The 27,152-nt window shown below is 51.8% G+C and overlaps 11 protein-coding genes across 14 annotated transcripts; 7 read left to right on the top strand and 4 right to left on the bottom strand.

Moving 5' to 3' along the window:
- Positions 1 to 304: 304 nt before the first annotated feature.
- On the top strand, positions 305 to 1,141 carry J3458_008916 (uncharacterized protein; the record flags this gene model as incomplete). The annotated part of the gene is made up of 1 exon (XM_007813175.2): positions 305 to 1,141. The coding sequence occupies one exon, from the start codon at positions 305 to 307 to the stop codon at positions 1,139 to 1,141; it is 837 nt and encodes a 278-aa protein (XP_007811366.2).
- J3458_008914 (uncharacterized protein) lies at positions 1,138 to 4,371 on the bottom strand. Of its 2 annotated transcripts, XM_007813174.2 has the most exons (7): positions 3,892 to 4,371; positions 3,584 to 3,824; positions 3,309 to 3,515; positions 2,403 to 3,240; positions 2,150 to 2,328; positions 1,972 to 2,092; positions 1,138 to 1,917 (listed from the first exon to the last, which is right to left on the bottom strand). In XM_007813174.2, exons 1-7 carry the CDS (start codon positions 4,090 to 4,092, stop codon positions 1,767 to 1,769), a joined length of 1,938 nt encoding a protein of 645 aa, XP_007811365.2. In that variant the 5' UTR covers positions 4,093 to 4,371; the 3' UTR covers positions 1,138 to 1,766. The 2 variants fall into 2 exon arrangements, with proteins under 2 accessions (XP_007811365.2, XP_065975256.1); XM_066119461.1 differs by having other exon boundaries at positions 1,138 to 2,328.
- Positions 1,200 to 1,550, top strand: J3458_008915 (uncharacterized protein; the record flags this gene model as incomplete). The annotated part of the gene is made up of 1 exon (XM_066119462.1): positions 1,200 to 1,550. The coding sequence occupies one exon, from the start codon at positions 1,200 to 1,202 to the stop codon at positions 1,548 to 1,550; it is 351 nt and encodes a 116-aa protein (XP_065975257.1).
- Positions 4,372 to 7,660: 3,289 nt separating the features above from the next.
- Positions 7,661 to 7,981, top strand: J3458_008913 (uncharacterized protein; the record flags this gene model as incomplete). Its single annotated transcript, XM_066119460.1, has 1 exon — positions 7,661 to 7,981. The coding sequence occupies one exon, from the start codon at positions 7,661 to 7,663 to the stop codon at positions 7,979 to 7,981; it is 321 nt and encodes a 106-aa protein (XP_065975255.1).
- A 605-nt stretch (positions 7,982 to 8,586) lies between these two features.
- On the top strand, positions 8,587 to 8,968 carry J3458_008912 (uncharacterized protein; the record flags this gene model as incomplete). Its single annotated transcript, XM_066119459.1, has 3 exons — positions 8,587 to 8,646; positions 8,717 to 8,758; positions 8,816 to 8,968. 3 exons carry the CDS (start codon positions 8,587 to 8,589, stop codon positions 8,966 to 8,968), a joined length of 255 nt encoding a protein of 84 aa, XP_065975254.1.
- A 126-nt stretch (positions 8,969 to 9,094) lies between these two features.
- J3458_008911 (uncharacterized protein) lies at positions 9,095 to 9,869 on the top strand (the record flags this gene model as incomplete). The annotated part of the gene is made up of 2 exons (XM_007813173.1): positions 9,095 to 9,585; positions 9,641 to 9,869. 2 exons carry the CDS (start codon positions 9,095 to 9,097, stop codon positions 9,867 to 9,869), a joined length of 720 nt encoding a protein of 239 aa, XP_007811364.1.
- Positions 9,870 to 10,597: 728 nt separating this feature from the next.
- Positions 10,598 to 13,508, bottom strand: J3458_008910 (uncharacterized protein). Its single transcript, XM_007813172.2, has 2 exons — positions 13,303 to 13,508; positions 10,598 to 13,120 (listed from the first exon to the last, which is right to left on the bottom strand). Exon 2 carries the CDS (start codon positions 13,111 to 13,113, stop codon positions 10,834 to 10,836), a length of 2,280 nt encoding a protein of 759 aa, XP_007811363.1. The 5' UTR covers positions 13,114 to 13,120; positions 13,303 to 13,508; the 3' UTR covers positions 10,598 to 10,833.
- A 169-nt stretch (positions 13,509 to 13,677) lies between these two features.
- J3458_008909 (uncharacterized protein) lies at positions 13,678 to 15,972 on the top strand. Its single transcript, XM_066119458.1, has 5 exons — positions 13,678 to 14,113; positions 14,236 to 14,651; positions 14,733 to 14,793; positions 14,843 to 15,335; positions 15,395 to 15,972. Exons 4-5 carry the CDS (start codon positions 15,272 to 15,274, stop codon positions 15,727 to 15,729), a joined length of 399 nt encoding a protein of 132 aa, XP_065975253.1. The 5' UTR covers positions 13,678 to 14,113; positions 14,236 to 14,651; positions 14,733 to 14,793; positions 14,843 to 15,271; the 3' UTR covers positions 15,730 to 15,972.
- Positions 15,973 to 17,035: 1,063 nt separating this feature from the next.
- J3458_008908 (uncharacterized protein) lies at positions 17,036 to 19,129 on the top strand (the record flags this gene model as incomplete). The annotated part of the gene is made up of 1 exon (XM_007813170.2): positions 17,036 to 19,129. One exon carries the CDS (start codon positions 17,036 to 17,038, stop codon positions 19,127 to 19,129), a length of 2,094 nt encoding a protein of 697 aa, XP_007811361.2.
- Positions 19,130 to 19,281: 152 nt separating this feature from the next.
- Positions 19,282 to 22,597, bottom strand: J3458_008907 (uncharacterized protein). 3 transcript variants are annotated; one of them, XM_066119456.1, is made up of 2 exons: positions 19,627 to 22,597; positions 19,282 to 19,528 (listed from the first exon to the last, which is right to left on the bottom strand). In XM_066119456.1, the coding sequence occupies exons 1-2, from the start codon at positions 21,483 to 21,485 to the stop codon at positions 19,468 to 19,470; spliced, it is 1,920 nt and encodes a 639-aa protein (XP_065975251.1). In that variant the 5' UTR covers positions 21,486 to 22,597; the 3' UTR covers positions 19,282 to 19,467. The 3 variants fall into 3 exon arrangements, with proteins under 3 accessions (XP_065975251.1, XP_065975250.1, XP_065975252.1); XM_066119455.1 differs by having other exon boundaries at positions 19,282 to 19,502; XM_066119457.1 differs by having other exon boundaries at positions 19,282 to 22,597.
- A 101-nt stretch (positions 22,598 to 22,698) lies between these two features.
- On the bottom strand, positions 22,699 to 25,511 carry J3458_008906 (uncharacterized protein). The gene has a single exon (XM_007813168.2). It carries the CDS (start codon positions 24,860 to 24,862, stop codon positions 23,621 to 23,623), a length of 1,242 nt encoding a protein of 413 aa, XP_007811359.1. The 5' UTR covers positions 24,863 to 25,511; the 3' UTR covers positions 22,699 to 23,620.
- Positions 25,512 to 27,152: the final 1,641 nt, after the last annotated feature.

The following is a 27,152-nucleotide window of genomic DNA, read 5'->3' as shown; positions in this document are numbered from 1 at the left end:
CGCAACTGCAGCCGTGTGAGAGGCTACACAAGGCGTCAAAAGATCCGGGTGCTCTACCGAAACCGCCAGTCATCTCGGCTCAGTTATTTCGCATCTTGGTGTCACGCAGCAGCGGCAATTAATGTGACCCTTGCAATGCGGAGGGAATACCCTTTTCTTCTCATCGCGACTTGCACTGACGGAGGTCCGACACCCGCGCCCCACATCAGCTCACATCCGTGGCCGACTCCCGCCCGAACCGCCGTCGCGGAGCCTCAACTTCAACCTCAACTTCAACCTCAAGCTCAATGCGCGCACCAGAACCATGCCGCCTCCGAATCTGCACGCCCTGCGCACTCTCTGCAGAGCACGGCCCCTGACTAGTTCCCCGCGCAGCTGTAGGACCCGTCGCCAAACAGCTTCCAAAGCTGCCTTCCCCCCCCGCAGCTTTCCCGCGTGGTTCGTCCGCGGCGGCACGTCCAACGGCCTCGTCATCCGCCGCCATGACCTGCCCCCGGAAGACCAGTGGCCTTCGGTCCTCCCCTCCGCCATGGGATCCCCCGACCCCGGCTCCGGGCGCCAGCTGAACGGCATGGGCTCCGGGCTGTCGTCCACGTCCAAGGTGGTCGTCCTCGGCCCGCCGTCACGCGCCGACGCCGACGTCGACTTCACCTTTGTGCAGGTCGGGATCCGCGACGGCGTGCTCGACAAGGCCGGCAACTGCGGCAACATGTCGTCCGTCGTCGGCCCCGCGGCCTGGGACCAAGGGCTCGTCGGCCCCGAGACGGCGACCGTCGAGACGGACCTCGGGGGCCGCCGGTGGGCCACGGTGCGGATATTCAACACCAACACCTCCAAGGTCATGGTCTCGCGCTTCAGGGTGTCCGGGGAACCGGCCAGGTACGCCCCCGAGGGCGAGTACGCCGTGGACGGCGTGCCGGGCACGGGCTCCGTCATCACCATGAGCTTCGTGGACCCGGCCGGCGCCAAGACGGGCAGAGCGCTGCCGACCGGCGCGCCCGTCGACACTCTGGAGCTGCCGGGCGGGAGCCGGGTGCGGGCGTCGCTGGTGGACGTGGGCAACCCGGGCGTTTTCGTGTCTACCCGCGGCCTTCGGGCTCGACCGGGCGGCCTCTTCGGCGCTCACACCCGCCGCCATTGAAGCAGACGCCGCGTTGAAGGCGCGGCTGGAGGAGATTCGGCGCGCCGGGACGGCCAAAATGGGCCTTGACCCCGACGTTGAAAGCGTGCCCAAGATCGTCCTCCTCTTCCCCGGGGGCGATACCCCGGACGGCGTCGACATTCGATGCGTCGCCATGTCCATGGGCCAGGCGCACAGGGCCGTGCCGTTGACCTTGGCTCTCTGCCTCGGGGCGTCGGCGCGGATTCCGGGCACTCTTGCTGCGGACTTGGTTGCCGCGAGACCGGGCGGCATAAGAGACGACGCCGTGACGATTGCGCACCCCAGCGGCAAGCTGGACGTGGGCACCGAGGTCAAGGACGGCAACATCTTGTCGGCCAAGTTGTTGCGCACGGCGAGGGTCCTGATGAAGGGCGACGTGTACTACTAGATATACCCGAGATGGCAATTTTCACTTGGGGAAGTGGGAGGGGATCAAATGAAGCGAGCACAAGGCGTGTTTACATCAAACGTAGTGTCATTTCGAGTGTTACCATCACCTAGACGCCTTCACTTATGCCTATGCTCGCCACGCCGCTTCACAACTCCCGAGATTTTGTACTCCTGTTTTCCCCTACCAGCAACCCATGTCAACAAAACACGCCGGTCAGATATGGCAGTTAGCCACATTCTCCCGCCACGCAAGCTTGGCATACGGCAACATGAAATCCTGAGACGTAAAAGTACAGTTGATATAGCAATGGACCATGTCAGCAGTAAAACCCGCACCAAGGTCTGCAAGCACATGGCTCTGAATACTATCATACGGTTAGCGCACGGCAAAATGCAAATCGCAATATTTGGCAACGTACAAGTCGAAGAAGATGAGATCAACTTTGTCAGGGTTGCTGCCGTCCTTGGGGAATGACGCCCGCGCCTCCCAATACCCCGGGATGCTGAAGCTAGGAATATCGGAGTGCTCGGTGTCATCGCCTACTTTGTATATTAGCAACCGGCGCCCAAGACTCGACCGAGAGAGCAGAAACATACCGTCGGTGCCCCAGTCATCCTCGGTGGTATAGCCGGGAACAACGGCGTCTTGGCGGCGAACAATCCCTCGAGATTCGCGCATATCGCGACGGCTCATGTAGCCGAGCGTTGGGTTGGTGCACTCATCGCTTGGGATGCGCGTGGAGGCAAAACGCTTGTCGACTACGCCATTGTTGAGCCTGCAAGTGAATTAGCACAAAGCCATCTCTATGGACCTCCTGGTCGACTAGTTGGGGGGACAATGAAAACGTACCGGCCGATAACCTTGGATGCCTTGTCAAAAGGAACATCCGCAATGTAAAAAAATACATCCCTAAACGGCGACACAATGAAGTTGTCATCATACGTGAAGGGTCCCTTGTGCAGGTCGAACCTGATAGCGCCAGTGTTGCCCAGAATAATACGAGACTTGTCCTTGCGGGTCTCGTTCAAGACGATGGCCGAGACGGCAGGGTAAATGACACCGGGGAAGATGTTCTTCTTGTCATCAGTGAAGGGCGCGCAGTCGATGCAATAGTCCTGCGGAGCACATCCGTACACCTGGCCAAGCTTGAGCTCCTCACGATCCCTGGTGATGTCGCCGGTAACTCGCAGGCCGGAATGATAGTCGTACGTCTTCTCAGTTTGCTTGGAGTGGTAGAGGAATGTTTTTCGATTCCAGTCCAAGTACCGTCTGGAATAGACAAACGGTGACTTGGCACCCTCCCTGGCAGGTCGAGAAGGGTTGGGCACACCATGAGGGTTCCCGACTCCGTGAAATCCGCTGTTGGATTTGTCGAATCCAGAGACGGACATCCAGCCCAGCGTCTCGCAGTACCGGCCAGACTCAATGCCCACGGCGTTGTCATCATAGACGGCAAAGTCTCGGATATGGGTGTGTCCACCGAGTAGCTGGACGGGCGTCTTGGGATGAGAAGCGCGGATGGCGTCGAATACGACCTTGAACGTGCTGTACTTGTCCGTGGCGCGAACGGGATTGTGGCCAAAGAGGATGAATAAGTCGACCGGCTTCTTGCTAGTAAGGGCCTCAGTGAACCAGCTTTCCTTTACCATGTCATTGGCTTTGATGACTTGTGAGGCGTTGGAGTTTCCTACGTGGGAATAACAAGTATGGATTAATTCCCTGGTTCCAAGTCAGCAATGTAGGGGACTGACGTACCAGTAAAGTCAAAAAGAACACCGAAAGCCATGACACGCAATCCGTTGGGAGTAGTGAAGTAACGATGGGTGGCGCCCACATATTCATATTCGCCGGTCTTATGGTTGAGAACTTTGACGTTGGACGTGACATATCGGTCTCCCCATTTCTTGGAGTAGTCATTGAACATTTGGTATGCGACCTCGCTGACGTAGAGCTCGTGATTGCCTTTGTATGGTTTAGCCCAGGTTCGAGATTTTGCAATTTTTGGCAGGGACAAGTGGTGAGATGCTTACCGATTGTCAACAAGTCATACTCGATTTCGTTGAAGATGGGCATCGACTTGGTGCCATCCTCTTTCGTAGCATCCGAAAGACCAGTGCCATCATGCAGGTCACCAGTGTCAACGAGAAGCAGGTCGACTCCCAGATTTCCGGCAGTCTGCTTCATGCGACGGCCAAAAGTGACAAAGTCGCCCCAGTCGGCGCCGTAGTTTTGCTCCTTCAAATGGCCTTGGAGCCAGCCGTGGGTATCTGTCTACTTCGTGTCAATTGGCATTCCTACAATCAACAGCATTGGCCCTTCTCTGAGACAGCTAACTCACGGTATGGAGGAAATTGACCTGGCCCCATTCAAGGGGTGCTTTTGGTCCGTATGTGGCATTAGGCGCGCCGGGCTGCATGCGCTTGACGTGACGAACGTGCTCGACCTTGTCAATCGGTCCGTAGCAATCATCGTGGCCACAAGCCAATGCGCCCAGGAGGATAGCAGCAATGCTGCCGACGAGCCCGAGAGACCTCAACATGATGGTGGTGTTGTAGAAACCCTAGTCGGCTTCCACTCGATTGTCCCAGCGTGTCGCGCTCAACCCAGTTGGAAGAGATTGACAATCTGATCCAGGACAGCTGCCTCCCAACATTGACATGTGCCACGCTCATGTCTTATATGTCAATCCGACCCCTCCCACATGTCTTGACGGACAAGACGTAATCGCAGCTTCAAAGTTCTGTACGGAGTAGTACTGCGCATTACCCACTCCGTACTGGGGGTAAGCACAGCAACATTGAAGGCAAGTCAACCCGCCTCGGCCACCTCCGGTTGAATACGACCCTGTCAAGAAAGACACGGGTCAAAATGGTTCGCGTGCAGATGTCTCGGGTTGTGTGCCTGGGGAAACGAAAGTTCCACCTTCAGCCGCTTATAGCTCACCAAATCGAATATCGCTCATCCTTGTAGCTCTGTTAACAAGGCATGAGTTAAGGCTGCAGGGCGGAATGGCGCCCGGGTTTGAATTACGGCCTTGTGCCCCTTGGACGAATTAATCCTGTGGCTTACCCGCAGATTCGGTCGGCTTGCATTCAATATCTCAATTCAAAGGATGCAATGGTCACCATACATCTGCACCTCGTCCTGTGGGTAGCGTCACAGGCCCATCATTGTCAAGACATGAGTCTCGAGTTCCGAAGCGTCCATTGTGAAACCTCGCGTGTAGGTGGCTAACTCGACTTGGATGATGTGCTTGAGTGATCCGCGAGAACCAAGACAAGTCTTGGATTGTAGGTTATGGTTCGCCCCAAGTATAAGCCCTCGTCAGTTCTCTTTCTTCCCAACCTCAAAACAACCCCTTACCTCACCGCCATCTTGCCATTCTCTCACTTGCCAACTGGGATGCATGAGGCAGACGAAGATGTATGTATTATGGATACAAGAAGCGAGATTTCCACATCCGAGGCCCCATGCGTCATTTAAGCGTTCAAAGTATACGCCCAAAATGGAGACGCCCACGCTGGCGCATCAATCCTTCTACATTGAACGAGGGCGAGACGGCGTTCTGGCCGACACGCTCGAATAATCCGGGCTATATCGATTTGTAGTATAGTGCAGGCATCAGGTTTACCAGCAACGATCCGTGGTTCTGATAAAGGACGGATTATGAGCCAGAAGAAACAAACGTTGGGCGTGTTGCCTGTCCCGTTAGAGGCTACTTTTTACTCTTTCAGCAGAGCCACTCGCAACAATGCTCTCCAGAATAACGACCAACATGACCGAGTAATATGGCTGTTCACGCCCGCGGTTGCGTCGAGTCGCACTTGGCATGACATTGAACGCAGGGAGCCTCTCGGGAAAAATAAATGGTCAAAATCGGCACTGTCTATTATTCTACAGAACGGACCAGTGTGTTTCGCCTCTTTCGACCACTGCGTCTGGTAGCAGTGGTTACCTGTGTTGGAGACTGCTTGCACGTCGACTGTGTATTACGTGCTCCCCTTTGAGGGCGACGAATGCGTGAGGTGGTTTCGGTGTCGTGTCTCGTGAGGGCAGGATTGGGATATATCTGCAGGTGGTTCTGCACAGAGTGAGCCCTTGTGCGCTCGGTAACAGGGCTGTCGAGAGTAGTTGGTGTTGGTCGTCTTTTGACGTTTCTCCTGATGCCTAGGACTGTGATCGGCTTCGTGAGCGTCAGCAGCTTCCGCCTTGTCATCTTTGCGAATTGAGCACGGTCGGATTTGCCGTTGAGATGAGGTCTCGCTACCCGCTAGTTCTTATCAGAAAGCCTCTGTCAATTTGGTGTCAAGATATCCTCGGACAGTGTCCTGCGCACCACTCGGCTCTGTTTTAAGAAACTCGGAAAAATTTGGACAGGATCCAATTCGGCCCTCTATCCAGCCGTCTATCATTGTGCCATGACGCCGGATTCTGTTGGCCTCCAATTGACGATGAATAGCTTGAATTTCCTCCGGATCGGGTCAAGGGTCCATCCCATATTGGATTGTGCCGCTAGCTCTGGCCTTCCCTTGGGTTCTGGAATTTGTTCCCCGGAATATATCCACATATCCCAGGGGATCGGTGATATCAAGGGAAGTGTCGTCTGGAAGCATGCTTAACGGCGGCAATGGCGGCGCGTGTGGTGAATGAAGGAGAGAGGTTGGAAGTTGTCGGCCACATGCAGGGGTCCGAGGGACCTCGTGTGTCGGACAGGCTGTTGGTGCACTACCAGCTTATCAATGTACCATCTCTTTCGATGGGTTCGAAATGTATCACAGGATATCAGCACCAATGTGATGCTGGCGATGCAAGCATTGGGTATAATCTTGACATATTGCTATTATTGCCGTTGTTGCCATTATTGCTGGTCCTGATGGCCCTGGTTTTTAATAGGTCTAGTAAGGTGGATGATGACAGTGGATGTCAACGGGGGATGTTACAGGGAATATTAAAGGTCAATATTAAAGGTAGGTGTGAAAGGTGAAGGTTAAATGTGGGCCCCGCGGGAAGGAAGCACTTGAGGTCTTATATGCATAATATATTAAAATGTGCGTAGCTGCTAGCACAAGATATGTGCAGCCGCTACGAGATATACCAGTTGACGTGCTAACTACCTAGGTAGTGTTAAGATGCGGTGTGCGCACCCACAGCCGGGCCTACCACACGGGAGTACAAAAAATGCTACCAGCACCTACCTTTCACCGTTGATTACATAGCCCTCAGTTACCCTGTTATTCCGACCTGCAGGTTTCCGCCTACCCCTTGCATATGTCTAGCACCTAATGATGTAAAAGCTATCTATTAATATGGCCATCGAGTGGGTATACAGTAAGACTCATTTATTGTTAAATATAAAGAGAACATTTAGTGTGGTATTCTGTCTAGTTTACCTATGACGAGGTTAATAGTACATCGGTATAGCTGAACTGCATGTCCGACACTCCCGCTATAGTGGGAGCTAGGCCGACGCTTGACCTACTAGGGGAGTAAAAGCTCGTGGCACTGGGAGACTTTAGGTACCGACTCTACCGAGGTGCCCGGGCAGTGGGCACTTCATGTACACATGCAGTCGCGCGACTCCATGCCGCTTTTGAAGCATCAACATTCGAAGCGCTTCGGATCTCCATCATCGAGACCAGCGCCAATGGCCATCGACATCAGAACCTAGCCCTCTTCATTTCTTTACTTCAGCACCTCTACATGCACGTAACTGCTTCATCACGTCGTTGTACGCCGTGAGCGTCATGGTTATGGACTCTGTGCAAGTCGTGAACCGCCGCCGCCTGCTACAGCCTTTGCAACACGTGGACGGCGGTCAAAGGTGAAGGGTCTTGATCATGATGGCCATGTGGTAAAAACTACCGGGACATCCCTGTGACGCCTTGCAAGGGAGCACGGTCACTGGGAGTAACAAGAACGCTTCGTCACCGTGACATCACCTCTGCGTGACACCAACGTACATACCCAGAAACCCAACGCATACCGCTCACGACAAAACTGCCTGCGTGCGGCACCCGAGGAAATTCCTCAAATTCTTCGACTCATTTGGCACCATTCATTCTTCATCTAGACATCGTACGCCTCGCAATACTTTGCAACAAACAGCAATGCGGATGGCCTTTCCACTCGAGGCCCTCCTCACAGAGTTCTGCAGCTTCAGAATGCCTAGAGAAAAGGTTATCGTGACAGCGGCTGCTGGTATAGGTCTCATTGCGGCGACTATATACGCCGTAGGGTTAAGACCAAACCAGTCCCAGGAAAACAGCAACATGGCGCGACGGAGAAGTCTAGATGGTGCGGCGGGCTGGAAGTCAACGGCGAACCGCAATGATGAGCAAGGACTACATGAGACGAGAGGCATTAGCAAGACGGGGCCCGAAACGCCTTCGAAGCGAGGACCTGCACATGCCTCAGAGGAGACGAAGTAGTTGTTTGCATCCATTTTCTTCATCACTAGTTGCACCTGACGGGCTTGAGTTGTGCTCTACGAGGCGGCGTTGCCGGCTGTAAGGGGTAGGCCAAGCAAGTCTGTTTTTAACTTTTGATGCAGATGTCTTAGGGACCGGGTGAATAACGAGAATGAGAACATGTTTAATCTTCTCGCGTCAGTTAGGAGATGTCTCGCCCATAGAACCCATCATGTTCCTCCGTTTTGTGAGCATTGGTCTCTCACCGTGGGCAGCCAAGGTTGTCAGTGAATGGTTGAATCAGAGTATCCTTGCCGCCGTGCCACGAATTCACCGAGTTCGGGTCCCCGTGGTTGCATTGCATTGCTCGTACCAGACATGATAAATATGGCTAAACCCTCGGCAGCTTGAAGCTGGCAGCACAGAAGTGTGGCGTCGGGTGTACTGCGTCATTCCAACATCATCCAACTCGTCAAAGAACCTATATTTTCCTCGATGAAAATTAAAACAAATCTCATCAATAATGTCGGGGGGAATCTCATCCATTTTATGGCAATACTATCCCTTATTCTCCAAGACTCCTTCCTTGCTACTCAGATTTCGGCCGTAACCCAAATTCACCCATCATGACTCTCTGGCAACGAATCCACGCAATCGCCGACTACTTCCTCTACTGGGTGAAGCTTGTACGTTGGAATACCGCAAATACGTCGAAATGATGTAGCCCACCACAGTACTTGTTAACCACGCATCTAGGAACAAAACTCGGAAGTTGGTTGGCGCTCGTTCAACCGAAAGGTGATGATCAAGAAAGGCGCAAACGACGTATCATTTGGCCGCTGACCCGGGGCATAGACGGGGAAGATAGAACGCGAAGAGCAATCACTATGGAAGAAGCTGAAACTACTTGTCCTGTTCAACCCACTCACCGAATGGATCGACAGGACGCATCTGATGAGGCTGTACATGCACGAAGAGTCCGTCGCAGAAGGTTCGCGCCACGGTTAAATCGACACTCCCAACGTCCCCCGCCGCCATCACCGTCGCTGACACAGAAATACCGCAGGCCAAAAGGAAAGGAGTCCCGGTTCCAGGAGACGCATCAGGGGGTTCGTGGACGCGTACGGCATCGACATGCGCGAGTTCGAGCCCACCGACATCACGCGCTACCCTACCTTCGAGGACTTCTTCACCCGCGCGCACAAAGCCGGCTCACGGCCCATTTGCGACGCCGACGACCCTTCCCGAGCCGTCGTGGTGGCGGACTCGAGAGTCGTCGTCTTCAACTCGGTCAACGAGGCAAAGGCGCTCTGGATCAAGGGCAAGAACTTTAGCCTCGCCAACCTCGTCATGAACAATGACGTGAGCGACGACTTTAAGCACGCGGCAATTGCGAGCTTCCGCCTTTCGCCGCAAGACTACCACCGGTACCACTCGCCCGTCCAGGGCGAGGTGAAGACGTACCAGAGCCTGCCGGGCGACTACTACCAGGTCGACCCTGTAGCGTTGCAGAGCAAGGTGGACATTCTGACGCGCAATCGAAGGGACTACGTCGTCATCGAAACAAGAGAGTTTGGAAAGGTCCTGTTTGCGGCTATTGGCGCGACGGACGTGGGAAGCGTGCAGTACGTCGACGGACCCTGCAATATGAAGAACAAAGGCCGCTGCTGACTCTTTTAGCATTTACAACAAGTACCGCAGCGCCGGGACAAAGATCAACAAGGGAGACGAGCTGGGCGTCTTTCAGTTTGGCGGCTCGTCGATCATCGTCGCCTTTCAATATAGGCGCATCAAGTTCGACGACGATCTTTTGCGCTTGAGTGAGCAGAAAATTCAGACTTCCGTCGAGGTTGGAATGAGTCTGGGATGTGCTACGCAGGATCTACAGGACCGATCCTCGCCTTTTTGATGGGGATTCTTGGTGAGGTGTAGTCGTTGGGTCCAAGAAACGCAGTTTGAATTCAAGCTCCTCAGTGCAGATGCCACGAAAGGCGCTGGCAGACCGTCATACTTCTCAATAATTGCTGTACGTAGTATACTAGTTACCACTTTTAAACAAGAATTCACCTTGTCTTCATTCAAGTAGTGGCAAGTTGAATTTGCGCGTAATGAGAGGCGCACCGTCCCAGGTATCACCATCTCCCTTTTTGTTGCCTTTCCTCACTCCTCTCTCGGACAGAAGGGTAGCCAAACCGAACCCACAACACACACTGTGTTTTGCAGGGGAGATAGAAATAGAAATGGACTAGGACCAAATACAGTGGCTCGGGGCGTTCGTAGGGCACGAGGGCCAAGTTTCCCTGCAAGTACAGTAATATTAAAACACTGGATGTCCGTGCAAAATATCGACTCGTTAGCAGCCTGCATACACCGCCTCACAGGTTCAAATTTGACTCTTCCAGTTTGCAGCTTCCACTCGCCATGTATGTATGAGGAGGCTCAACTCCACAACCGCAATGGCCAAGTGCTGATAAGAGTGGCCGAGATGAAGACTTCTTGACAAAGGCACAAAAGCCAACCATGAAATTATGCGCACAAAGGATTTTGGCCTAGCTTGTGCCGACGAACGTCGTCCCAATAGTTGGTTTGACAAGCCAGAAAATGAGCAAAAGGGGTTGCTGGAGATGAATTTAAGTCGCTGCAGGAGTTGTACGTGTCAATTGAGGCCACAGGACATGTGGCAGTACACCAGTAACCAGGGAGCATGTTGAAAGATTTCTTCTGGGTGGGCCAATATTTATGAAGTCTAGAAACCAAATTACACTACGTAATAAGTTAGAGTCATTTATTTTCTTTCATAGTCCACGCCGAGAGAAACCCCATCTCCTTTTCCTCTATCACCGAGTGCCACTGCTGTTCCCAAGCCTCCTCTATCAGATAGAGTTAGCCAGTCGTCTCTCGGCCTTCAACTCTACAAGCCGCTTAACAACATCATCTAGATCAATCATGGCACCCTTTTGCTGACTTGAGGGATCGTCACGATTTCTAATATTCACCGCTCGCTTCTCAATCTCCTCGGCACCCACAACCATGACAAAGTTGTACTGCGCCAGCTGTGCGGCTCGAATCTTCTTCTGAAGAGTGTTGCCCGAGACATCGACGTCCGCGTAGAGCTTCGCGTCGTGCAAAATGTCTCGCACCTCCCTGGCATAGTCCTCCGCATCCTTCATAATGGGGATGACCATGACTTGGCGTGGCGAGAGCCAGAAGGGCCACTTGCCCGCAAAGTGTTCAATGAGGATACCCATGAAGCGTTCAAAGGAGCCGATGACGGCTCGGTGGATCATGACGGGTCTTGCCATGCCAGAGGGAATATCGCCTTCTTCCTCTCCCTCGCCCTTGGCGCGATCGGCCGTAGATTCATTGGTGCGGTAGAGGAGGTTAAAGTTCTGGGGAAGCTGGAAGTCAAGCTGAATAGTGGCGCATTGGAACTCTCTACCCAAGGCATCGTGGACGGTGACATCGATCTTGGGCCCGTAGAAGGCGCCATCACCGGGATTGATAACCCAGTCATCGCCCTTGAATTCCTGTAGGGCCTTCTTGAGTCGATCCTCGGCAGCATCCCAGTCGGAGAGCTTACCCATGTAGGAATCTGGGCGAGTGGAGAGCTTAAGCTTGAATGGGAATCCGAACATGGTGTACACGTGCGTCATGAACTTGAACAAGCCTCGAAGTTCGTCGGTGACCTGGTCGATGGTGCAGAAAATGTGCGCGTCATCTTGCTGGAACTTGCGGACTCTAGTAAGACCGGTGAGCGCACCAGAAGCTTCATTGCGATGCAGAACACTGAAATCGGCGACTCGCCACGGAAGAGATCGATAGGAGCGCTCTTCGCTGGCGAACATGAGAGCGTGGCCAGGACAGTTCATTGGCTTTAGAGCGAATAGCCTCTCCTGTTCCAACTTTGCAACCTCGGCATTCTCGCCATCTTTGTCGGCCGGTTTGTTGGCATCTTTGCTAGCATCTGGCCCAGAAGCTGCTGAGGCATCCGGCGCTGCACCGTGGGTGTGCTTTAACGGCACTCGGAACATGTCTTCCTGATAATGATCCCAGTGGCCCGAAGTTTTCCAGAGCTGGGCATCATACATGAGGGGCGAATGAACCTCGTCGTACCCACGCATCCAGTATTGCTCTCGAAGCATTGCCTGGATGGCGTTGAAGATGCGAGTGCCGTGAGGAAGAAAGAACGGTGAGCCTGGCGAGAGCGGACTGAACCAAAATAGTTTCTGGTTCTTTCCAATCAGCTGATGGTCGCGCTTCTTAGCCTCCTCTAAGTAGGTAAGCCATTCCTTCATTTGATCATTCTTTGGGAAAGCGACGCCAGAGATACGTTGCAAGGAGTCGTTGGCCTGGTCGCCCAAGAAGTAAGCTGAGCTGTTGCCCATGATTTTGAAGGCGGAGATCTGCTTGGTATTCTGGATGTGCGGGCCGGTGCAGAGATCGACGAGGGAGCCGTTGCGGTACACGGTGGTGGAGCCGCCGTCAGGGACGAACTTCTCAATATAGTGCATCTTGTACTTGGAGTACCCAAACAATTTTCGCAGATCCTCTTTGGCAATTTCAACTCGCTCAAATGGCTGCTTCTCCTTGAAGAATTTCTTTGCTAAAGCCTCGAGGGCTGGGCGATCAGTCTCCTTGACGGCGTCACCCTCCCGCATGGCCATGTCGTAGAAGAAACCCATGTTGGTTGGGGGACCATGGGACAGCATGCAGCCAAACTGGTGCTCACAAGCCTCGCCGAGTACGTGTGCGGCCGAGTGCCAGAATACAGCACGACCCTCGGGATCCTTCGAAGATAGGTACGAGACGGCGCAGTCAGCCTCCAAAGGCCGGGTCAGATCCCAGACCTCGCCATTGACCTTGGCAACGACTGCCTCGGACGCGATAACCTTGGCAACGTGCTTCAACAATTGACCTGGGGTGGTCTCCCAAGCGGTAGCAGAGATTTCAGTGATATTGTCCGGGCCGGCTGTGAGCGACACAGTGATCGGGTTTCGAGGCTTCGCGGCTACGGCGTCGTCGTATTTCTTCTTCAGCTCTTCGAACAGCAGGTTCCTCTCGACGATGAAGTTGGGTAGCTGACCATCAGGCTGTGACGGGGGGCCATCCCTGACGGGAATATTGGTTGGTGCGGAATCGGCCGAGGAAGCCATGGTGACCCTGCAGAGTAGCGTCTTTTGGTCAGTCAGTGGTCCAAGGTAACGAAAGAAAATGAATATGTTGATTGACCATGACCGCCATACGGTCGTCGAGGTCGTTAGGGGGGAGAGCGGAGCCTTGCATTCAAATGGCAAGGAACGAAGGGAGAATGACTGATGTAACGAGAGCGAGGTCGCACCTACGGGAGGTGATGTTGCTGCCTTAGGCAATTGAAATTGGAGGCTTCCAGCCCCTAGAATTGCAGCTCCTCGACAGGAGTAAATACAAGAGACACGTCTCTGTGATTATTAGACGAGGTAAACGAGTCACAGGCCTGTATGTCAAAAAGACGAAGAAATCGGTGATGCCGCATTGACTGGCACGGGCCCTCCTGAGTCAGAGAGGGGCGATTTTTGATGTTTTCCCATGAGTCGGAGGGGCTGCAAGGACTGGAGCAACGATCCCAAAGAGTTTTAGTGCGGGGTTCTTGAATTCAGGCACAAAGGTACAGGGTAGCTACTTTTATGTCCGACACCACGGCCGAATTTGGGAGTGAAAATTAAGAGACTTCGAGGCGGCGGTACTCGGATTGTCATCTCTCGAGCTCGTCTGGGTAAAATTACTTGCACAGCAGCCTCACCCAAAAGGGAGATTTTTCTTCCCACACGCGCCAGAACCGCCATGGAATTATACGCCCTAGTGACAAGGCATCATCAACCATCATGACTCTGCTTCTAACTGCGTCACCAGATTGCAGACTCGAGCGCTTACAACACCACCGTTACCGGCCTAGACTTTACGAGTTTTCATGGTGATAATAAAGAAGAGGAAGAGAAAGAGTTGGGGAAATGGGGCGGCTATGACTCTGAACAGGGCAAGTTGTCCATTAGGTTTGTGTCTCCTAAACTTTCTCGTGTTTATATCTTGGAAGCAGCCACTTTTCGCCCCTATTTTTCTAGTTGTAGAAAATTAAAGGGACTGGATGCCGATGGGTAGGACTCGAGTGAAGCCAAGGTAGGTAATAAAAGCAAGCGTCTGGCATGCTGTGGATGACGCTTGCTGTGCTAATTCTTCGCAACGTAGCCACGTGGTATACCAATACCTTTATCCTAAGTCATTCTAAGAGTCACAAACAGGTCCTATCGATCGCTGCAGAAGCAGGCAACGTATCTATGTGACACCGGGCACCACGACGGAGCCTCAGCTTCGGAGCAGCAAAAGACCCCAGACTCGGTGTATGGGGAATTTAGGCCGAATAGACAGAATGTCGTCTTGTTACGCAGAGTTATTCGTGGTGAAGAATGTGAGCAGGCGAGGGTTTCGCATTTTTGCTGCAAACAGTCGCCTCGAGCCTTGGCACTGTTTGCTCTTGAGCGCAACGGGTTTTGTAGTTCCTCAGACCTAGGTATCAATACCTTCATGGGCCCAACATTTACTAATTTCCCAACAGTCTAGGGCGAAATACATTTGCCTGTCAAAAAAGAATACAATTAATACGGTGCAGCATATCAGAGCGGGTATCTGATGTGGTGAAATAGTTTTGTCTCCCACGGTATATAGAGCCTTTCTCTTTTCCCTTCTTGGACGGTCATCTATGTCAATGCGTGACGTGGTTCCTAATTTAGTTCGACAGAGCGCCCATGATATAAAAGCAGCGACTACATATATAGCCAAAATGCCTATACAGTATGCAAGTGAGTTTTATAATCCGCGCAGCAGAAGCTCTCACTAATTACTAGGTAGTTACCTAGTTGGTCAGCGTTTTTGCATCTGCCGAATCACTCGCAGCCTTCCATGCATACATCACCTTACTTGTTCTAGCTATATTACGTAAAAACAGCTAAAGAGGGGAGAAAAGATAGGTCAACTGGTAACTTAGTACTTTTTGTATTTTTAGGTTACAGCCCCACATACCGAACTAGGCAATTTAAGGGTCAGGAAGGACCAAAAGCTCCCTCCATCAACGTCATCGATGATGCGAATAAGCTTGAGCATCTCGCCGGTTTTGGTAGAACGTCTGCTGTTTTATAATACCTGCTTGCCTACTTGCTTAAATACCTTGTTTCTGGAGATCCTTATTTCGGTACTTTAACCACTCGTCTCTTTAACAACAACGAATTCATCTACCCGAAACATACCTCTTTTCTGCGCCATCAACTTCGAACTCGCGTCATGTATATCCCGGATGTACAGAAGATCGCCATTGCAGGCCTCGCACTTGCTAGCGTAAAATTAGGTACGATGGCTCTGTTCAACGAATTTCCGTCTCGGTTATCTAACACATAGTCCGTCTAGCTGGTGAGACCGTCTCCAAAGGCGAAGTGCTTGACTACGCCATAGAGAAATGCCTCGACAGTGACGGAAATATCCGCTGCTCTAAGCCCTTCCCCGTGAAGAAGGACTCTTGCTACAAACTGGAGTGGTCAACGGATGGCACGTTTTCCCACACAACCATCGAGGTTCGAGACGCCGGCAGTGGCGAGATGGTTTATTACAGAGACACAGATGGAGAATGGAAACCGGAAAAGAATGAGCTCGTGTACCTTGACTTCAAACCGAAGGTTTGGGGGACAGGGAATGACACTGTCCAGTACGAGGTTAAGAAGTGCGAAAAAGACCAAGAGTTGTAAAGGAGTAATGGTGGTTCATTAGGGCGTAAGGACAAATACAAGAAGAAGAGTGTGGTCTGGCAATGTCCTAGGACTTGTACAGCAATTGATTACAGTGAAACGGGAGGGCATTACACAATGGTCAATTGTGGGTGTATGAATCTATATTTTGCATTAGTGTTTATGCTTCACGTCTCGGTTTTTTTCAGAATGTACTGTAAGTCTTGACTGACGATCCAATGAACTAAACTTAAAATTCGAAATCACTTGTTGGTGTATCTTGATGGACAAAGCGACTATGCGAGTAGGTTTGACTCCTGTCATCAGACTGGTCTTTCTGAGAATTGGCCAAAGCTGGTTGACAACGTAGTATTGTCTAAGATGGCTATCTCTGAAGATCTGCTCGATTCCACGATTATCTAATCCGTATTGATTTGTATTAGTGCTCGAAGATGGTAGTACTAGATCGTTAAGAAGGTGGACAGACTCGAGGTGGAAGTGAAATGGACTGGACTAGAAAAGATCACCTATGCTCCATTTATTTCGAAGAATTTTCAGCCTCTGTGTCGTCTTTAATTCTTCATTCGACAGTAGTGTGACCTTGGGCTTCCTTGAGAAAATCATGACTTTGCATCCTGTATGCGCCAGAGCACGCAATCCCGCATCGTGGTCGACTACTCCAAGATGTCTACATACAAAGTTGGTATTGCAAATGGGCCTCTCCTCCGGCTGGTATTTTTGTACATTCTTATTCTCTAGACTTGATAGCGCGGATGCTCCTCACTGACACTGGAGCTTTGGCTGTGATGCTGTGCGAAGAGGCAACCTGTGAACTATCAGTGCCAACGAACAGACCTAAGAAAATCACATGAAGTCGCAGCCTAAAGACTCTATTTGAGACATTGCCGCCAACTTTTCCGCCAGAGGGAGCCATGATCTCTTGATCTGAAGAGAGATATAGTATTCTTGGCGATATTAGATCCTAAACGAGCAATTATGGCTCTTCGGCTCAATCGAGCCCATCCCCCGCAATCCCATACGTCGGCGGTCCGCGACATGCTTGACAGCTGGTAGCCAGCTGTCTTCACAGCTTGGCTTAGAATTCTCCCTCCACGTCCCGCTCTGCCCGTCTCATCTTCTTTCGTACCATATCATCTCAATTTGACAACCCACATCGTTTGTCTAATCAGCACACCCTGAGTACAAGTGGCTGGTCTACACGCCACGACAACCCAGTCTCCTAGTCGATGGACCATGGGTATTTCTCCTTAGAGCTAATCTAATTCAACTTCGCCCAATCAAGAACTCACAAAGAAGACCGCCCAAAATGCCCAGCAATAAGAAGTGGCCATCGAAGTCTCTCTTACTGTGCGAATATATCGTCGGCACAACCATCCCATCTGCACTCGGCCCCATCCCAAAGAAGCCTCGCAAGAAACGAGACGTCGTCACAGTGGAAGTGTTCACCGACGATGAAACCGAAGAAGACACCGTCAAAATAACCTACCCTCGCAGCGGAAGGTCTGCCAAGCCAGAAACCAATGCGGATGTAACTGTGAAAAAAGTCCGCTTTGAAGAAGAACCCAAGAAATCTGCCCTGAAAAAACCCCCAGCATCTTCTGAGTCTGAAGACACGCCCACCGATTCAGAAGCAGACATCGCGGCCGAGTCGAGCGACTCGAAAGCAAGCGAGCCGCCATCTCCCTCAAAGAGTAAAAACAAAAAGAATAAAGAAAAGGGAAAAGAAGCAGCTAAACCATCTGATAGCGAGGACGACTCCGAGCCCCATCCTACCTGTGAGTGTTCCAGTTGTACTCGCGGCCGGCAGAAAAAGCAGCGGGAAGCAATCAAAGCTTCCAAAAAAGCCAAGCAGTCCGATTCTGATACCGAGGCGACGACTAACGAGGAGCGTGAACAAGGTCAGAAGAACGGCGGCAAGAAGGGAAAGGCCAAGGAGAAGGAGAAAGCCAAGGTGGATAGTTCGGGAGGGGAGTCGCAGGAAGAATCTGCCAAGGACACGGATGATTCCGGTGATGAAAAGAAGAAGGAAAACAAGCAGCAGGGCAAGAAGGATAAAGATAAGAACAAGAATGCGAATAAAAATGAGGACCAAGCAAAAAATGGGCAGAATAAGGATAAGAATGACGATAAACCCAAGGATAAAGAACCGGAGAAGGAGCCCGAGAAACCCCCAACAGAGGCCACTGAAAAGAAAGCCTCACCAAAAGAAAAGGACTCCGAACAAAAGAGAGAAAGGAAATACCCGACGGCATACCCTGGGCCTCACCCGCGTCGTCCGAACCTCATTGCTCCTATGCGTGCAGAAGTCGTCCATACAGAAAGAGTCATCGAAACACCGGAAGATCCAATCCCAAATGCCTACTACGACGCCGAAAACAACATTGTCAGAATCTATCATGGCCCCGTGTACGGTCATCACCACCAGTCTCTTTATCCCAAGCGAGATCCGTCACTTCGACCTCTGCCAATTGGCATGCCACATCCGACTCAGAACCCGTACTACCATGGTTTTGACAGAGTGCAAGATAAGACAGGTATGGAACATGTGCCTATTACACAAGGAATGGCAATGCCAGCCTGGAATGCGTTTGCTCCTATGGGATATGCTGGGTATCCGGGCGCTTTCCCAGGCGGACCGTGGCCGCACATGGAGCCAGTCACTCAGACTCAGAACCAAAGCCAGAACAGAGGAGCGTTCAGTCTGATAAACCCTAACACGAAAACTGCCGGCGCTGCTCCATCAAGTCAAAATCAAGATGTTGCTGGCGGGAATAATGTCTTCCCTCCTGCGAAGCACAATTCGTATCTTCCAAACAAGACCAGATCCCAATTTAGTGCATACGGAGGCAGCAACGGCTCCGTACGGAACGCCAGCCTCAAGAACCCAAGTCCTGCCGGAATCGAAAATCAAGGCCAGATAGGCCAGCCGCAGCAGAGTGGCTGGGGCAATGGCAACGGTAATGAAGACATGAATGCAAACGGCAACGGAGGAGCTACAGACGGTTGGGGTAATCAGACGCAGGAGAGTGCATGGGACAGCAACAACAATGGAGGGCCGAGCGGTTCTCAGGAGTTCGATGCCGGAGATAATCAGGAGTCAAGTTGGAACAACAATAATAATACTGGTAACGACAGCGGCAACAACGGCGGAAGTGATTGGCCTAGTGGCGGACAGCCTTTTGCCGGCGACGCTACCTGGGAGAATCAGGATGCGCGGAATGGCAACAATGATAACGGTGCACAATGGGGAGATACTGTACAGGACAATAATGCTCCCTCAGCAGAGGCGCACAACAATGTAATGCCTGGTTCATGGAATGCCCCAGCGGAGGCCCCGGTATGGGGGGATGCAACGATGGCGGCGAGTACGGGTGGGAAAGTAGACGCGATTGGGTGGTGATGCTGTCGTGGCATACATTTGGGAAAATGACACGGCAATGGACTGTTGCTGACTAGATTGGTTGGAGTGATTTGCTAGTGGGAATGTACTTGACGGGAGTAAACATAGACAGTCGATTCTTCGCGGAACATTTGGCAACAGGAACTTCAACCGTTCATTCTATTTGCTGGTAATTAACCCTAGAGATATCATGTTCCTTATTTATTCATCGTCAAGTAATACAGGCTGCTAATGCTAATAACAAAGTCATGCTAACGAGATATATCTATCCAAACAGTCTCAGCCTCTCAGACACAATTTGTACAACAGGATTTTTTCAAGGGATATGTCCTTGGACATCAGTCCTCAGAGAATAGAGCAATTGTGAAATGACCTAACCGCGGCTCAACTAGATTAGCCCTGAAACTCTTTAGCCCTTATTCGCTCTAGCGCATTGAGTACGGCAGGCAAAGCAACGGGGGCTTATAAGGGAACAAAAAGGTAGTAACACTACTTACCATCTCGTCCTTTCCCACTCCAAAATCCAACCGCAACAAATCTTGAGTCGTTCACGAACACTAGATGTGCCTAATAGTCTATATTTTTCGAGGTCCTTCACCGGCAACATGCTGGCAAACCACCATGGGAAGACAGCAGGGTCGCTTGGACACTCTCCATATATGCCAAACATTCGGGCTGTTAACCATGGAACACTTTGTCCACGCATGCGGGATACAAAAGCCGTGGCATAGCTCATTAGATTCTGCGTCGACATCGCTTGTAGATCTGACGCTGTCCTAGGGATTGGAGGGATGCCTATTGGTTCAGTCTCTGGCCTGGTCTCGTCCGAAATTTCTACGGGAGCACTGTCCACCCCGGCGGAGGAACCACTGTTCAGAACGGCAGCATCAACATTCCTAGTCGCCGCAGCAGCTTCATAAGCTTCAACAGCTTCCTCCTCTTCTAGTGACATATCGTCGACACGTTCGGTTTTTGCAATTGTGTACCCATCAAGTTCTCCATGCCGCAAAACCCTGAATCTAGTTAGACCGACTGTTTCGATCAAACTGCGACCATCGGGATAGAATTCAGCGTTGACAATTCGCAAGAGTGTGCCTAGTTCGTAAAAATGGGTGTCGTCAGCGTCTCGGGGACGTTTTGGTAAGACCATGCCAAAGGTCCTATTTCCTTCCAATGCCCGCCGAACCATCAATCGGTATCTAGGCTCGAAGATGTGGAGGAAGGTAGGCATAGACGGAAATGCAAGCGTACAGACAAACAATGGTAAGTCGAGGTCTTGGTGCCGCGCAGCGATATCTGACGCAACATCTTTGTCTCGAGCTGCCTTTTCATCGGGCCAAAACAGCTCAATTAGCCGAGTGATGGATTCATTCGATGGGCATAGATCGGGATTTAGTAGCGGGTTGATGGCTAGCGTGCAACGACAAATGGGACATCGGTGTGAATGGTCCAATGTCCGATGTAGACACGAGCGACAAAAAGTGTGCCCACAGCCCGTTGTGAATGGGTCGTGAAACAACGCATAGCATACTTGGCAATCTACCTCATTGCGAGTAATAGTTTGCAGATGTTTCAAACCTTTGGCATCGAAATCCGAGAAATCATCTTGAGAGCCTTCTGGCGAAATGTCCTCATATGTGACTTCGGCATCGGCTAACAACCCTCCTTCTGCGGCCAAAGACCATGTCGCCACCAGCCGGCCACCTGGCATAATCCGAGGAACATGGTTGTTATCATTCATCGAAGGCAGACCAGCAACACCCCACGGATCTCGAAAGCCTATACTTGTTGAAAAGTTTGCTTGTGTCGCAGCTCGCTGACCTCGTTGAATTTCTTCTTCTATGAGCTGGCTAACTTTGTTGAGAACCACATCGAGTCCGCAATCACTCAGGGCATGTTCCCTGGAACAATCATCGAAAGGGCACATGAAACCTCGAAGTCGATCCGGAATAGCGGGATACGTGATGCTAGCTCGCACGTGGGTTGCAGGAACGCACGTCCTGCATATACTTCGGCCACAGGGCAGAGCTATGGCATTCTTGAACGGCTTCGAACAACGCCGGCATTGGAAGAGGCGGACAATATCTCGTATCTGCTGTTGTTGCAGCGCTCGATTCTGGTATCTACTATCCTCTTCCTCCTGTCGTTGGGCTTGAGAGTCTGGCAAGCTTTCATGGACATCTTTGTTTTGTGCGGATATGTCCACTCGCATCTCGCTGTCTGTAATGCTATGCTGCTCTTCACTAATCGCGCCTTCTAGTTGTTGAATATGACTCCCGAGGTTCTGGGTATCTTCTGGATTCCAATCGGCTCGAGTCTCAGCCGGTGAAGATGGAGGACGTGATGTCATGAGCATTAGAATTGGGGGAAGCAGCCTTGACGAACGGGTTGTTCAAGTCGAGTGTAAATTTGAAGATGATAGCTCCCTGAAACAGCCAAAGACAAGAGTCTATTGTGTCGCGTAATAGGTTGAGATATGGTCCCAGTTATCTTGGTCAGTGAAGACTGAGCCTTACTGTCGGCTGGAAGGCTCTGAGAATTGAAAGTCTCTGGTAAAGTTGGGGTCTGCAGGCATCGGCAGGTCGGGTTTCGGCCGATAAATATGCCAGCCTGTGAAGGACGCCACCACTCGAGGATAGACCGACAAGGCTGCTAGACGGAGGATGTAGACACCTATAACAACTTGGGCTGAGCGGTTTTGAAACGAAAGGAGCAAGGTTGCGCACCGATCGCTTAAGAGTTATGGCCACGACTACAAGAGAGAAAAACAGGCGCCCGGAAGGTGAAGAGGCGGAAATAGATAAAAAGGATATTTTGTTCCGTTAAGATCTTCGTGTTCTCTCTTGTGGAAGAGTAAGGCTGAGAGTTGGACAGACAATATGCCTGCCGAAGTTCACCTCATATCATCGAGATCCAACTTCCTCGGGTGGTAAAACACGATATCTCCACAATAACGGGCCAGCTCCCAAGTCGGTGGGGTGGCGTTGGAAGATGAAAAGATAATGTGAGTGGTCGAGCCGAAGGGAAGGGGAAATACCGTTGACGTAGGAGCCGACTCTTATGGGGGTGGAAAGTCATCGTCATGCATGGAGTGTGTCGACTGTGTCGACTGCAAGCGCCGAGTGGCCTCCAGTGTCCGGCGTTCTCCCGACCGCTGCTTTGCGCTGGGGAGGGAGGGGAATCCTTGGGTTTTGATGACGCTCCGACGTTGGCTATGGTGTGAAGCTGCGTGGTTATATTCAAATTCTATATATCCAACTTGATGCGTAGCCGAGCAGCTAGCGCTTCTATCAGATTGGAGAAGCAGGCAGCTCGCACCTTCCCACCGAGCCTATCTGAACACGTCTGGTAGGCTACGTCATATGTCATGTCACACAAAGATGGGCAGGAGCGAAGGGAATACGGCTCATTCACAAGGCTTTTGCGAACATTATTCGCTCTTGATTTTGAATTTTAGTGCTCAAGACAGTTCCAATGCCTTAAATCCTCAGCGTCCCTGGAAAACCTACATCAGACAGACACACTCTCCGAATCGTCATTCTGGACCCTGAATAATTGTTAGCTGTCCCCGACAACCTGTGGGCCCACAGTGGGGGTGATTGATGGAATGAGCAGTCACGACTGGCCACGATCCGCGTACAAGACGTCATTCTCATCATCGCCACTAGTCACGGCTTCTCATCTTCGCGAACTTCTAGATTGGTGGCGGCACCCCATTCCTGTGATCATACTACCTGTGTCAGATGGAGAGGCATAATGTGTTTTCTTTATTGTTCGCCAACGGTTCCCTAGGCGAAAGTCATTGGCGTCACTTCTGAAGTGGTGAGTTGCACCAGTGGGCTACTTGCCTGACCGTTGCAAGCCGATGATTTTGAGTTACAACTTACTACTTACATGACCAAGTATCGTTCAAAAGCTACCCTGGTAACTTACTTAATTTAGTGGACACTACCAGCCAATTCTCGAACGTTGCATGCAGTAACATCGACCATTTAGTTCGGTGCCTGGAGATATATCCTGTCGCATACTGCGTTCGCCAAGTCTTGGATTGCGTGCAGCTCCGGAATAGGCATCACAACCACCTACAATTTTTGCCTGTTTTGGGGTATCGCAAGGCCACACTTGTAACTGGTCAGCTACACAGAGGCTAGAGTATCGGCAATCGTCGGAAACGCGACCGCGGCCGTGTTGACGGAAAAGGACTATTTGTCTGGTTGCTCTAGAAGAAGTGAGAGCTTATCACCGATTAGAGTCCGGCGTAGTTCGCAAAACACAGAGACATCAAATACATATATGCAATCCAATAGATCGCAAAAGTTGAGATACTGGCCCGGTATTCGCCCCGGCCGTTCCTATATTCCTCATGGTTCTCTTATAACCAAGCCATGCGGGTATCATGAACTTAAAGATACAATTAACTAATACAATACACAAAATTCCAAAAAAGAAATGCAACATTAATATCCTCCAAGGGCCTGGTCGCCATGTGGCCTATCGGACTCCGCCCCATCTTCCGGTCGATCTGTTCCACGTCAGTCTGCGACCAATATTGCCAAAGCAGAGGCAGCTGCAAAACAGCACGCTGAGCATCCACACCCCCGTTTCAACCGTTTCTTGCGTGGCTAAGCCACCTAATGCAAGAGGATCGCTATGAAAGGCATTTGAAGAATTACGAGTAGGCAGTCCCGATGGCGCAGGCATTATCTCAGGGTCAACGCCGAGAAGGAGAATCGAACCGGTCAAGCCAACTGCAGCAGACAGCACGAACCCAGGCTTGCTGCGATCTATGAGCCACCATAACAGGGGGTTAACCAATGCCAATGTCGCTGACACTTGAAGGGTAGATACCCATGCTAGCTTGCGCTGGAAGGATTTGTCAGTTGCGCATTTTGGTATCGAGACGCCAATGTTGGATTTTGGACTCACAATGGCAAAAATGATGCCAACAAATGCGCCAATAGCTCGCATTACCAAAGCCCAGTCCGTCCCCGGGCTAGCTCCCTTGTCAGCAACATTGTCGTCCTCTTCGTTGCCAAAGGTGTCCTCCCACAGCTTGTCGAACCATGGTAGTAATGAGCCCAACCCAATGCCAGCTACACCCCAAAAGGCGAGGTATTTCCAGTTATTCCCGGGTTTTAAAATGCTGTCGTCAGGCATCTGGGGCAATTGGTTCTGCTCGTTGTGAAGACGCGTGACGAGGGCGCCGTAGCCTAAGCCGAGTAAGAACAACAAAGTGCCACGGAGTGTGAGGGACGTAACGGAGCCAAGAGCGGAATGGGATACGGCCTGCTCAACCCGCGCATAGGGCCCAAAAGAAGATATTCGCCTGGGAACGTGGGAGCGATCGCGCATCAGCTCGTAAGTCGCTTCGTTGATGCTGGGACGTCTGATAGGAGTGCGTGCACCAGTTCCCCAAGGCGTATCTGGTTCGTCGTAGCCATTGAAGAAGCGATCTCTACTGCTGGACGCTGCCTCGGAATATATTCCCATCAAGGTCGACGAAGTCAAATTCATGAAGGACTGCGGGCGGCTGAGTGATGCTGTAGAGTCGGACCGGTCAAAGCTTGGGTGCAAGAATCTTGGGCTTGAAAAATCAAGGCAGGAACCAAAGCTAGCCTGAGAAGGCTCATCGTCATCAGCAAGGTCATCGTCGGGGGGTGTCGCACTCGTGAGATTTAGGTTGAATGGTCGACGGGGAATCGGTCGCACGAGCTGGGGTTCGTCGTCGCTCATGGTTATTTGATATCCAGAAGCCCAAGTGAAAACCACTTCTAATTTTAAGGCACTGCGCAGAATGGCAAACTAATGGGCGCGGACTGCAAGGTGAGAGCGGAAAGATCAGCGATTCTATCTGACCGTCGGCGGCGAAAAGGTCGAAGTACCCTGGGCTGCTTGTCTCGAGGTGTGCGAGATTGGCTAGCCAGCATTAAGCATATGCTGGTCAGCGCAGGGTCTGCGACTGTGCGAGTTGCACAAGGTGACCACTGCAAGACTTTCACAGAAGGTCGCCAAGTTGAAAACAGAGTAGCCAGAACGAAGGCCGGGCGAGCTATCAAGCTGTGTCCCTCCTTTGCCTCCCTCCGGCGAAGGGTGTTTCGGGCTCAGAAGGGCGATTTACGTCGAGGGAGAGTTGTAGGTTGGTGCCTGTCGCTCATATGCTGAAAACTATATCCATAAACCAAAATTGAAATTGAGTGCGGAGTATGATGGAGTGCTTTAGGAGAACTAGGAACGAGGGAGTGTTTAAAGAACAGGCAGAGCTGCAGCAACAACACGATAGAGAAACACTTCGCCATGGGAGGATAGAATGTGGGTGCTTCCATGTTCTTTATGGGGCGACATGCGTTGGGGTGGTGGGGCGCTTCAAGGGTAGAGGTTAGCATGAGGGTGGGCTCATGAGCTTGTGGGCAGTGGGCGGCGCCTGGGGACATCCGGACCGCTGTAGACAAAAGCATATGCAAGTTCAGGCACAAAGGCGGCACTCAAAGGCAGCAAGCGCATCCACGGCGTCAACGTGGCTCGGCCTGTGATTCGCCCGCAATTCTGCAGCAATAATCGCCCTTGGCGGGCGTCGACCGCCGCGTGAAGTTGAGGGCGTCGAAGGCGTCGAGTGGCCACGAAAGCGGCCGCGGACAAGAGTCAAGCTTTGGGAGTCCTGGTCGCGGCTTTCACATGCTCTCAATGTGACGCTGCAACCCCCGCATCAAAATCTGTCTGGCATCTGTGCGCCAGACACATTTGACGCGCCATCCCTGGCAGCGTTCGACTGCCCATGTCTGCTCGGTAATAACTGAGGTACCGAGTACTTGAGCACGTCCTCCATGTGGTGCCTGACCTCGCTCGCATCTGACGCCGGTTCTGCCGGCTCAATACGAGCCTAACAGTCTACTGTGTTCTTACAGTCAACTTGATATGCAGCAGTTGCGCGCGGGGTGAAGCTTAGAATTGTAAATCTTTCCGTGTACTCCGTAGATAATAATTGTAATAATTGTATGTGTACTTTGCCGTTTGGACGTGGATCCCAGGTCGACATCTGGGCCGAGGAGCTTAGGGGACTTGGACCGAAAGCCACCGGGGTATTGCGGAGCCGCCTCGATTTAAGGCAGCAAGCACTTGGAAATTCAAGCTCAGTCATTCTCCGTCCTTTAGAGTTACTAGGTACCTGGGTACCTACGAATCTAGCATGCAGTCAAAGCAACTTGGCGTTTTGATGCTTTCGACATTCGAGGAGGGGACAACTGACAAATCCCCACACCTTCACTGGACGGGTGCGGCAGGATCCCTCCGCAGCCCCTTCCCTCTCGTCCTCGTACCATAACCGCGGTCAACCCTCGACTTTTGGCCAGATGTCGAGAAAGCCCAGATTGGCAACCCAGTCGACGACACAGTCATGGTGCATTTGTGTCAGATGGACGCTGACTGCCCAAGACTGTTACTAGAGCGACCAGGAATGCCGTGCATGTGACCCTTAACCGAGGAGCAGGCAACAGGCCACCCCTCGATCTGTGGCGCTGGCCAGCCCCAGATCAGCAAGATTCGAGTGAGACTGTTCCGCCCATCCAAATTTCAACGGCGCGTGCTTCGAGAACGCCGGTGCGAGGCCCATCATCAAATTAAGTATTCAAGAAACTTGCCGGACGGGCCGGATAGGGTTTGCTAGAGTTGGGTCCATTTTCTACACTTTCAACTATTTTTGTACTCGATCCAGCTGTCGTGCCACGCCCGGCAGTGCTTTGTGGCGTGCGATGAGGTGGCATCATGCGACGCTACCTTGTGGAAAGCCTGCAAACAATGCGGATGGCCGCATAATCGGCAATGTATCTGCTGATTTGTGTGACGTGGAGCTTTCCCGTGCCGTGCCCTACGACGTATTTATGCAATACGAAGTACATATTACTGCAATGCGAAACATGGAGACATATCCGGCGCTCAGAAATGGTTGAGGGCCGAATTTGGGTGACGTGGGGGCACTTGAGCCGTTTGGCGGCAGCAGCTACCAGCCAGATCCTTGGTTCTTTGATCC

This window comes from Metarhizium acridum (assembly GCF_019434415.1).
Source record: "Metarhizium acridum strain ARSEF 324 chromosome Unknown scaffold_141, whole genome shotgun sequence".
NCBI classification, from domain to species: Eukaryota; Fungi; Ascomycota; class Sordariomycetes; order Hypocreales; family Clavicipitaceae; genus Metarhizium; species Metarhizium acridum.
This window is presented reverse-complemented; position numbering and strand designations above follow the sequence as displayed.

Bases quoted from the DNA above. Each gene is read 5' to 3' on its own strand.
- J3458_008914 (XM_007813174.2), bottom strand. From the start codon at position 4,092: ATGTTGAGGTCTCTCGGGCTCGTCGGCAGCATTGCTGCTATCCTCCTG. The intron at 3,825-3,891 runs GTGAGTTAGCTG...GACACGAAGTAG, and splicing joins AGGTCAATTTCCTCCATACC to ACAGATACCCACGGCTGGCT. The intron at 3,241-3,308 runs GTACGTCAGTCC...ATTCCCACGTAG, and splicing joins TGTTCTTTTTGACTTTACTG to GAAACTCCAACGCCTCACAA.
- J3458_008910 (XM_007813172.2), bottom strand. From the start codon at position 13,113: ATGGCTTCCTCGGCCGATTCCGCACCAACCAATATTCCCGTCAGGGAT.
- J3458_008909 (XM_066119458.1), top strand. From the start codon at position 15,272: ATGTATATCCCGGATGTACAGAAGATCGCCATTGCAGGCCTCGCACTT. The intron at 15,336-15,394 runs GTACGATGGCTC...TAGTCCGTCTAG, and splicing joins ACTTGCTAGCGTAAAATTAG to CTGGTGAGACCGTCTCCAAA.
- J3458_008907 (XM_066119456.1), bottom strand. From the start codon at position 21,485: ATGCTCATGACATCACGTCCTCCATCTTCACCGGCTGAGACTCGAGCC. The intron at 19,529-19,626 runs GTAAGTAGTGTT...AAAGAGTTTCAG, and splicing joins GAGTGGGAAAGGACGAGATG to GGCTAATCTAGTTGAGCCGC.
- J3458_008906 (XM_007813168.2), bottom strand. From the start codon at position 24,862: ATGAGCGACGACGAACCCCAGCTCGTGCGACCGATTCCCCGTCGACCA.